Consider the following 11,314-nt stretch of genomic DNA (forward strand, 5'->3'; position numbering starts at 1 on the left):
GGTCGGTATTTTTATTTTTTATTTTTGAAATTCCGACCTCCGGAGGTCGGTTTTTTGCTGCAAAACAGGCAGCAAATTGCTGCAATTTTTAATTGCCCACCTGCATATTTATACCAAAACAACCAAAGCCAAATAAGCTTCATCCAACCAAAACAAACCAAAGCCAAATAAAATTCATTCAACCAAAACAACCGAAGCCAAATAAACTTCATCCAACCAAAACAACACAATATTTTCAACATATACAAACTATTTCAAAATAAACTTCATCCAACTTCAAAATAAACTAAAATACGATCAAATTAAACAATTCTAAAAATATAGAAGTCTAAAATGTCAAATAGATACAACTACTCTTCATCACCCTCACTCTCCTTATCATTCTCATCACCCTCCTGATCAGATCCATCACTGCTAGCCGGACATGGAAGAAGAATATTTCCTGATTCAAAAAGAAAAGTTAGTTGGGCCTGAAGCGCTGCATACCTCTTGTTCTCTACCTCATTTGCTACCGCAATCTCCTCCTCTCTCTTCTTCTCTCTTTCTTCTCTCTTCTTCTCTCTTTCGGCTACAGCAGCAAGCTCGGCATTGAGATAAGTTATCTTACTCTCCATTGCAGATATTGTCTCTCTATCCCCACCATCAAAGCTTGAGGATGATGAACCACAATACCAAGACTTCTTCTTCTGATACGCCTTTTCTGGATAGCCGTAGATTGAACCTCTAATCGGTTCACCAGCACTCTGTTTCCAAAGATTCTCGTTTTCTTCTTGTGTAAATGGTCTGTCCTGACTCTCAAGAGGTAGAGTACTACGATATTCCTGAGATATTCGCATATACCTATCCTGTAATTTAAACAAAGAACTCAATGAATAAGAATGTAATATATACAAGGAAAAGAAAAAAAAAATTAGTTTGAATGGAGTTCTTACATATGTCTCTTGAGCACGTGGCTCAATCCATCTTTCTTCTTCTGTGGGGTTCATACTCTTCTTGACGTGAGTAACCTTGAACATCTCTGGTACAGCTACCGGCCTACCCAACTCTTTTTCCTGCAAATAACATATATAGAATTTGATCTCATTAATCTCCAAAAAGTACTTATCAAAAAAGAAAAAAATTATTTTACTAAATTAAGAAAGTATACCATTCTTTCCTTCCTAGTAACCTGGCTAATAGCTCCACCAGTGTGCAAAGAGCCTCCCTTTTCTGATGCGCGAGCCATCTTCCCAATCTCACTCCTCTTTTTAAATTTTTCATCAGTACTCCAATGTTTCAGTAACAAAGCCCATCGCTCCGGAAACATAAACTTAGGCATTCTATTTTTTTTTCGACAATCACAAAATATGCTAGAAAGCAACTTTGAAGCTTTAAGCTTGAAGTTCACTTGAACGTCATCCTCGTGTTCGGGAGCCCATACATAATATTTCTGTAATAAAAAATTACTAAATGTTTATTGTTCAAATGACTAGAGAATTTAAATGTATATGATATGAATTTAATTTATATATATTCTTACCTTAAATTCATTGAACATCTGCCCTTGGTTGTTAAGTGGAATCGAACTCTAATTCGGATACACACCATTATAGTGAGTTCCGATGCACTTTAAAATAATCTTTGCCATACCCACATCCGGACGTAAGCTGAAATACGAATTCATTGACGAAGTAGAGTAAACAAAAAATAATCAATCAATTAAAATATAAATAGATAAATGAAAGATGAAACGTAATTAAATCATACTTGTATCCTAATGGCTCGATGACAAATCTCCGAAAATTGTATCTATCGCCTGGCTGAGGACCATGTGCATCTGAGTGCTGGGTGGTAGGAGTATTAGGCTCTGAGCCATTGGATTCAATATGAAGATTGGAAAGTCCAATTGATCCACTACTAGTATTCAAACTATTGCACTGACTAGCACTAGCTGATGGTATGTTAGACCCACGACCAAGATGTGAATAGCCCTGCAATGTTTGGTAACCCGAACTAGGTACCACAGTGGGTGTAGATATAGTATAACCAGATTGTGGAGACACATGAATAGAGGCATTATGTGACTGGTGTGTCGAGTGAGTAGTTGAAACTGAGGCTATTTTTGAAATATTAACTCGAGAGGGCTCATCAGATATCATGACCCCAGTGGGCCTTCTCATAGCATTGGCCTTAAATTTCTTTTTCGAATTATCAGATTTTTTTGATTTACCCTTGTCTTTATCTACCATCTATATCAAATAAATATAAAGATTAAAACAAAGTACTACAAAATAATGTCACAATGTCGAACAAATATATCAAACAAAGTTATCATAACATAAGACTTAATCCAAATAGTCTTTCACAATGTCAAACAAATGTTAAAACTACTAAAATATAAAGTATACTCAAATATGAATAGCTAAAAATCCACCAACTAAACATACAAATTGTTATTCATCCTCTTCGGAAGTTTCTTCATCATCTATCCATTCACATGCATTATCTTCGGAAGTTTCCTCCTCATCTATCCATTCATCCTCTTCGAAAGTTTCCTCCTCATCCTTCTCCATATTTGTTGGCATATCTAACTCTTCTCTATTAACTTCTTCTAAAATGTGATCAGGATGCTCCAAATTCATTTCTAACTCAGCATCCACTACTTGATGAACACTTGATATTTCATTTTGATATGCAACATCCAATTCATTCTCAACTTCCACTCGCCCCATCGGTTTTGTTTTGATTACAACCCACCAATTAGACTTATCCCTACGCAATGGATAAGGAGCATAGTACACTTGCTTAGCATTTTGTGCAATAATAAAAGGATCATAAGCCTCATACTTCCTAGTGTGATTGACTTCAATGATATTATGCTGCTTAAGCTCTCTCGTACCTCTTGGAGTTGGATCAAACCACTTGCATTGGAAAAGTACTATTCTTTTGATTGGCCAACCCGAATACTCCAACTCTACAATCTCCTGTAGGACGCCAAAATAATCAACATTCTCATTTTGATTTCCATTATCACCTTTAACCCAAACACCACTATTATTAGTTTTCTTATTATTTGAGTATTTCTCTGTGGCAAATTTAAAACCATTTACGTTATATTGGGACATTGTGTGAACTGTAATCGGTCCCCAAGAAATATCCTTGAAAAATTGATCAAATGTGGCGGCATTTTCTGAATTGTAGACCTATATATAATTAGTAAATTAAAAGCAATGTTAGTAGAAGGAAGAGTACACTAATCTCTTAGTAGGTGTATATATTACAACACTTACCCAATTAGTATACCACGTTATAAATGATGGAAACACTTGATCATCACCATATTGGCTCACAAAATAACTGTAGAATCACATTGAAAATACAGTTAGTTTCCTTAATAAAATCGGAGTTGAATATATGTTGTTTACATATTTAATTTTCTTACTCTAAGAAGGGTTGGACTTCTGGACAATTCAACAAGACATGAAGCTCTGCAGATTTTTTCTCCTTTTCGGTAAGTTTGTGCAATGTACGCTTTTTTGAACCCTTACCCGGTTGGTTGAAGATTGATAATGATTGTACTGCAGGATCATTCCCAGTAACATCATGTCGATTAGGTCTGTTTCTCAAACACGACACATAATCATCAAAGTAGTAAGAACAAAAGTGGGATCTTTCTTTAGCTAGATATACTTGAGCCATACAGCCCTCCACCATATGTTTATTCTTAATACCCCTTTTAGACTTGCCAATGCTCCTGTAAAATCTTATATTAGATATATAATTTCAAAAATATATTAACGATTTATGAAATAAGAATAAATGTGTTATAGTTACTTACCGCTCAAAAGGATACATCCACCTATATTGAACTGGACCTCCTAGTAGAGCTTCATGAACAAGGTGAATAGGAAGATGTTCCATCACATCAAAGAACCCAGGTGGAAGAATCTTCTCCAACTTATTACTAATAACAACTATATTTTTGGCCATCCGAACCAGATTCTCTACTATCAATGTGCTGGAACACAAGTCTTTGAAGAACAAACTGATTTCTGCCATCGGTTTCCATATGTTTTCAGGCAATCCACAAAAAGCAATCGGAAGTAATTGTTCCATAAAAACATGACAGTCGTGACTTTTCATCCCATGCAATATTCCACGCTCAATGTCAACCTTCTTTCCCAAATTTGAGGCATATCCATCTGGCATTTTCAAGCTTTCCACCCACTCACAATTTTTCTCTTTTGTTCCATTGTGAATGAATAACTAGCCTTGGCTTAAGTAACTTGTTGTTGGCAGACTCCTGTAAATGCAACTCCGGTCATCTACAATGTTCTGGTAAGTCAAGTCTAGCCTTAACATTATCTTTTGTCTTGCCAGTTACATCCATTACAGTGTTGAACAAATTATCAAAATAATTCTTTTCAATATGCATAACATCGAGATTATGTCTAAGCAAATTATCCTTCCAATAAGGTAACTCCCAGAATATACTCTGTTTAGTCCAATTATGTGCAACACCATACCCATCAAATTTGTACAGTGGTTCCTCAGTTACCTTTGGAAAATTTTGAACCCTTTCCCAAATATCATCACCCGTTAATATTGGGGGTGGACCATCTCGTTCAGTTTTATTCTTTTTAAATGCATATTTCTTTCTCCTAAACTCATGATCAGGTGGCAAGAACCGACGATGACAATCAAACCATGAATTCTTTCGGCCATGTTTTAATGTGAATGATTTAGTATCTTCCATACAGTAGGGACATGCTAACTTTCCAGCTGTCATCCATCCAGATAGCATTCCATAGGCAGGAAAATCATTAATAGTCCACATTAAAGTAGCACGCATGTTGAAATTTTGTTTACGAGAAATGTCCCATGTTTCTACCCCCTCAGACCACAACAATTTCAACTCATCAATCAAAGGTTGTAAGTACATATCAATCTTGCTTTTTGGATTACTCGGACCAGGAATGACACAATTCAGAAATATATACGGGCTTGTCATACACATCTCAGTGGAAGATTATACGGTGTAATAAACACAGGCCAACAAGAATATGGTGTAGCCCCAACTGAAAAAGGGGTGAAACCATCCGCACACAAACCCAGCCTAACATTCCTTGGTTCAGCAGCAAAATCTGGATAAGTTCTATCAAAATGTTTCCAAGCCTCTCCGTCAGATGGATGACACATGACACCAGGTGGCCTTCTATTTTCACGGTGCCATCTCATATGAGGAGCAGAGCTATTTGATGCATACAACCTTTTCAATCTTGGTATAAGAGGTAAATAATGCATCGCCTTAATAGCAAGTTTCTTTCCGGTAGAACCAATCTTATAGCGAGGGTGACTACAAAACTTACAAGACTCTAGATTGACATCCTCCTTATAGTATAACATGCAACCTTTTTCACAACAATCAATTCTTATCGAGGAGAGTCCTAACTTAGACACCAATGCATTTGCTTTATAATAAGAATCAGGAATCTCTACATTGGGATCAACTAATTCCTTCATAAGTTCTATCATAGAGTCCATTGCTCCTTGAGAAATATTATTGTCAGATTTGATACTTAACAATCTAACTGCAACAGACAATTTAGAGTGTTGACTCCCGTTGAACAAAGGACTACTACAATCACGCAATTGTTCATAAAAGATGTTTGCTTCTTCATTAGGAGCTTCTTCTACATTTTCTCCTTGTTCAAAATCAGAATGCATCCCAAAAGCATCATTAATCATATCTGACATTCTAGAACCTTGGAAATAATTATGTTCGGTAGATCTACTACTTTCACCGACAACAAAGTTATTAAACATAGTGTCACTTTCAACCTCACCATGGCTAGTCCAAACGGTATACCCTGGTTTGAATCCATTCATCATAAGATGCATAGCAACAGTCTCTGTTGTATGATATCTCACATTTTCACAATTAACACACGGACACCTAATCAATCTTGAATTTAAAAAATCATCAAGTGTCATTGCATGATTTATAAATCTAGTGACACCTTCTGCAAATTCTGGAATCATACCCGCTCGACCAGGATTGTTTCTATTATACATCCAACTACGATCAGGATTCATCTACACAAACAATAATGATAATTTTAATTCCATCAACTAAATAACATTTGAATTTATTTAAACAACTTAACCACTTTCTAAGTCTAACTAGTTTTGACATATTTATTTTAACTTATTTAAACAACTTAACAACTTTAACTAGTTTAGTTTTGACTTAATTCGAACAACTAAATCCACCAACTAAACCACAATATTTATTTTAACTTATTTAAACAAACTTAACTTTTGAACTTTAACTACATTAGTTTTGACTTAATTCCAACAACTAAATTCACTAACTAAACCGACATTATTTATTTTAACTTATTTAAACAACATAACAACTTTTGAACTTTAACTACATTAGTTTTGACTTAATTCCAACAACTAAATTCACTAACTAAACCGACATTATTTATTTTAACTTATATAAACAACATAACAACTTTAACTAGTTTAGTTTTGACTTAATACAACAACTAAATCCACCAACTAAATCACATTATTTATTTTAATTTATCTAAACAACTTAACAACTTTTTAACTTTAACTACATTAGTTTTGACTTAATTCCAACAACTAAATCCATCAACAAAACCACATTATTTAATTTAACTTATTTAAACAACTTAACAACTTTATAACTTTAACAACTTTTTAAAGCTAAGTGTCAACACTAGATGGACACAAATCGATCTTCCAAGAAAATCAATTTTGTCATCTATAGGATCAACTAGTGTTGATACTTATGCTTAACAAACACATTATTCCTAAATTAAAGCTTAATAGCAACACTAGATGGACACAAATCGATCTTGCAAGATAATCAATTTTGTCATCAATAGGATCAACTAGTGTTGATATTTATGCTTAACAAATTTATTATTTCTAAATTTAAAGCTAAGTGTCAACACTAGATGGACACAAATCGATCTTCCAAGAAAATCAATTTTGTCATCTATAAGATCAACTAGTGTTGATACTTATGCTTAACAAACACATTATTCCTAAATTAAAGCTTAATAGCAACACTAGATGGACACAAATCGATCTTGCAAGAAAATCAATTTTGTCATCAATAGGATCAACTAGTGTTGATATTTATGCTTAACAAATATATTATTTCTAAATTTAAAGCTAAGTGTCAACACTAGATGGACACAAATCGATCTTGCAAGAAAATCAATTTTGTCATCAATAGGATCAACTAGTGTTGATACTTATGCTTAACAAACACATTATTCCTAAATTAAAGCTTAATAGCAACACTAGATGGACACAAATCGATCTTGCAAGAAAATCAATTTTGTCATCAATAGGATCAACTAGTGTTGATATTTATGCTTAACAAATATATTATTTCTAAATTTAAAGCTAAGTGTCAACACTAGATGGACACAAATCGATCTTGCAAGAAAATCAATTTTGTCATCAATAGGATCAACTAGTGTTGGTACTTATGCTTACCAAATATATTATTTCTAAATTTAAAGCTAAGTATCAATACTACATGGACACAAACACATTATTGAAAACAATTGTACTTGAACTTTAGAAATTTAGAAGCACCAACCTTATCTCATACTTTGATGAAAGAAGCAATATAGTCTTATATCAACTTTTTTAGATGTTAAGCTTCCTCAGTTGCCTAGCACGAAAAGTTCTAAAATTAGTTATATATAAACTTCAAATCCAAGAATATTAGTTTTATATATATATATATATATTCAAGTTTTAATAAGTTCAAGTTTTCAATTCAAGTTCATATCTAATTTCTAAAATTAATTAGTTATATATTCAAGCTAATTAGTTCCAAGTTCAAGTTCAAGTCTAAGTTCAACTTCAAATTTTAAGTTCATGTTCAAAGTTCAAGTTCAAGTTCAAGTTCTAATTTCAAGTTCAAGTTCTAAGTTCAAGTTCAAATTCTAATTTCAAGTTCAAGTTCTAAGTTCAAGTTCAAGTTCTAATTTCAAGTTCAAGTTCTAATTTCAAGTTCAAATTCTAAGTTCAAGTTCTAATTTCAAGTTCAAGTTCAAGTTCTAAGTTCAAGTTCAAGTTCTAAGTTCAAGTTCAAGTTCAAGTTCAAATTCTAAGTTCAAGTTCAAGTTCTAATTTCAAGTTCAAGTTCTAAGTTCAAGTTCAAATTCTAAGTTCAAGTTCAATTCAAGTCAAGTTCAAGCTCTAAGTTCAAGTTCAAGTTCTAATTCAAGTTCAAGTTCTAAGTTCAAGTTCAGTTCTAAGTCTAAGTTTAAAGTTTAAGTTTATATTAAGTAAGTCTACAAGTTCAAGTTCAAAGTTCTAAGTTCAAGTTCAAGTTCTAATTTCAAGTTTCAAGTTCTAAGTTCAAGTTCAAATCTAAGTTCAAGTTCAAGTTCAAGTTCAAGTTCAAGTTCTAATTTCAAGTTCAAGTTCTAAGTTCAAGTTCAAGTTCTAAGTTCTAAGTTCTAAGTTCAAGTTCCTAAGTTCTAGTTCAAGTTCAAGTTCAAGATCAAGTTTTAAGTTCAAGTTCAAGTTCAAGTTCAAGTTCTAGTTCTAAGTTCAAGTTCAAGTTCTAAGTTCAAGTTCAAGTTCTAAGTTCTATGTTCTAAGTTCTAAGTTCAAGTTCAAGTTCTAATTTCAAGTTCAAGTTCAAGTTCAAGTTCAAATTCTAAGTTCAATTGTAAGTTCAAGTTCAAGTTCAAGTTCAAGTTCAAGTTCTAAGTTCAAGTTCAAGTTCAAGTTCTATGTTCAAGTTCAAGTTCTAAATTCAATGTTCAAGTTCTAATTTCAAGTTCAAGTTCTAATTCAAGTTCAAATTCTAAGTTCAAGTTCAAGTTCAAGTTCAAGCTCTAAGTTCAAGTTCAAGTTCTAATTTCAAGTTCAAGTTTTAAGTTCAAGTTCAAGTTCTAAGTTCTAAGTTCTAAGTTCTTAAGTTCTAAGTTCTAGTTCAAGTTCAAGTTCAAGATCAAGTTTTAAGTTCAAGTTCAAGTTCAAGTTCAAGTTCTAGTTCTAAGTTCAAGTTCAAGTTCAAGTTCAAGTTCTTAGTTCAAGTTCAAGTTCTAAGTTCTATGTTCTAAGTTCTAAGTTCAAGTTCAAGTTCTAATTTCAAGTTCAAGTTCTAAGTTCAAGTTCAAATTCTAAGTTCAAAATTCTAAGTTCAAGGTCAAGTTCAAGTTCAAGTTCAAGTTCTAAGTTCAAGTTCAAGTTCCAAGTTCTAAGTTCAAGTTCAAGTTTTAAATTCATGTTCAAGTTCTAATTTCAAGTTCAAGTTCTAAGTTCAAGTTCAAATTCTAAGTTTAACTTCAAATTCTAAGTTCTAATTTCAAGTTCTAATTTCAAGTTCAAGATCAAGTTCTAAGTTCAAGTTCAAGTTCTAAGTTCAAATTCTAAGTTTAACTTCAAGTTCAAGTTCAAGTTTCTAAGTTCAAGTTCAAATTCTAAGTTCAAATTCTAAGTTCAAGTTCAAGTTCAAGTTCAAGTTCAAGTTCAAGTTCAAGTTCAAGTTCTAAGTTCAAGTTCAAGTTCTAAGTTTCTAAGTTCAAGTTCAAGTTCTAAATTCATGTTAAGTTCTAATTTCAAGTTCAAGTTCTAAGTTCAAGTTCAAGTTCTAAGTTCTAAGTTCAAGTTCAAGATCAAGTTCTAAGTTCAAGTTCAAGTTCTAAGTTCAAGTTCTAAGTTCAAATTCTAAGTTAACTTCAAATTCTAAGTTCAAGTTTAAGTTCAAGTTTAATTTCAAGTTCAAGTTCCAAGTTCAAGTTCAAGTTCTAAGTTTAACTTCAAATTCTAAGTTCAAGTTCAAGTTCTAAGTCACGTTCAAATTCTAAGTCAACTTAAATCCTAATTAAGTTCATGACATTCAAACATTCATCTTCTACTCATAACACTTCAATTACTAATTTCTAACTTCAAATTAACACTTTACTAACTAGTCCTAAAATCAAATCCAAAAAAATCTCAATTTAACCTCAAATTACATATTCTCAAGTTTAAACTAGTTCTAAAATATAAAAATGCTAATTCTTCACTAACTAACAATAACCAATTTAAAAATGTCTAATTTCTTTTTAAAAAACCTTAAAATACAAAATCTTCAATTATCTATACCTAACTAACAATAATCAAATCAAATTAACAATTGAATAACACAACCAACAAACAAAAACAATAATATACTAACAAATAATCAATTATAATTACAGCATTAAAGCCAAGTATTAATACTAGATGGACACAAACACATTATTCAAAACATTGTACTGAACTTGAGAAATTTAGAAGCACCAACCTTATCTCCAACTTTGATGAAAGAAGCAAAATAGTCCTGTATCAACTTTTTACATGTTGAGCTTCCTCAGTTGCCTAGCACGAAAAGTTCTTAAATTAGTTAAATATAAACTTCATATCCAAGAATATTAGTATATATATATATTCTCAAGTTTTAATAAGTTCAAGTTTCAATTCAAGTTCATATATAATTTCTAAACTTAATTAGTTATATATTCAAGCTAATTAGTTCCAAGTTCAAGTTATAATTTCAAGTTCATATTCCTAATTAAGTTCAATTTATAGTAAATTCAAGTTATAATTAATTATAAGTTCTAATTAAGTTGTAATTCAAATCCCTAAAATTCTAAATTCAAACTAGCTAGCTAGTGTCCCAACTTCAAACTATTAAATTAGTCCTAAAATATCAAATATAATTCAAACTATTAGTCCTAAATTCCAAATTCAAATTAGTCTTAAAATCACAAATTGAAAGTACTCCTAGAATTCAAAAATCAAACTATAGTGCTAAAATCCCAAATTCAAACTATTAGTATTCCTAAAATCTCAATAATAATTCAAACTAGTCCTAAATTCAAAATTCAAACTAATCTTAAAATCACAAATTCAAACTAGCCCTAAAATCCCAAAATCTAACTAGTACTAAAATCCTAAATTCAAATTAGCTAGCTATTCCTAATCCCAAATTCAAACTATTAGTCCTAAAATCTCAATAATAATTCAAACTAACTCAAATAATACCCAAGTTCAAACAACTCCTTAAATACCCTAATTCAATCTAATCTTACAATTCCAAAATCAAACTAATTAACTTAAGAAATACCGAATTTCAAACAAATCCTAAGATACCCTAATTCAAACTAACCCTAACATTAAAATTTTCAATTCACAATCAACAAACACAAACTAACAATCAAATAATACCTAATTCAAACTAACAATCAAAAACCCTAAATCATTCACTTACTAACTAACAATCAATCAAACTAACAATCAA

The 11,314-nt window shown here is 31.7% G+C and overlaps 1 protein-coding gene across 1 annotated transcript; it reads right to left on the reverse strand.

Annotated features, from left to right (window-relative positions):
• Positions 1–414: 414 nt before the first annotated feature.
• LOC125840867 (uncharacterized) lies at positions 415–2,228 on the reverse strand. Its single transcript, XM_049519830.1, has 6 exons — positions 1,747–2,228; positions 1,634–1,646; positions 1,148–1,429; positions 933–1,052; positions 487–845; positions 415–442 (listed from the first exon to the last, which is right to left on the reverse strand). The coding sequence occupies exons 1-6, from the start codon at positions 2,226–2,228 to the stop codon at positions 415–417; spliced, it is 1,284 nt and encodes a 427-aa protein (XP_049375787.1).
• Positions 2,229–11,314: the final 9,086 nt, after the last annotated feature.

Source organism: Solanum verrucosum, unplaced genomic scaffold, assembly GCF_900185275.1.
Source record: "Solanum verrucosum unplaced genomic scaffold, falcon-dt-bn FXZP01000194.1, whole genome shotgun sequence".
NCBI lineage: Eukaryota > Viridiplantae > Streptophyta > Magnoliopsida > Solanales > Solanaceae > Solanum > Solanum verrucosum.

Coding starts and splice junctions, on each gene's coding strand:
- LOC125840867 (XM_049519830.1), bottom strand. CDS start 2,228: ATGGTAGATAAAGACAAGGGTAAATCAAAAAAATCTGATAATTCGAAA. Junction 846..932: donor CACGTGCTCAAGAGACATAT/GTAAGAACTCCA, acceptor TTTAAATTACAG/GATAGGTATATGCGAATATC. Junction 443..486: donor AATGAGGTAGAGAACAAGAG/GTATGCAGCGCT, acceptor TTTTTGAATCAG/GAAATATTCTTCTTCCATGT.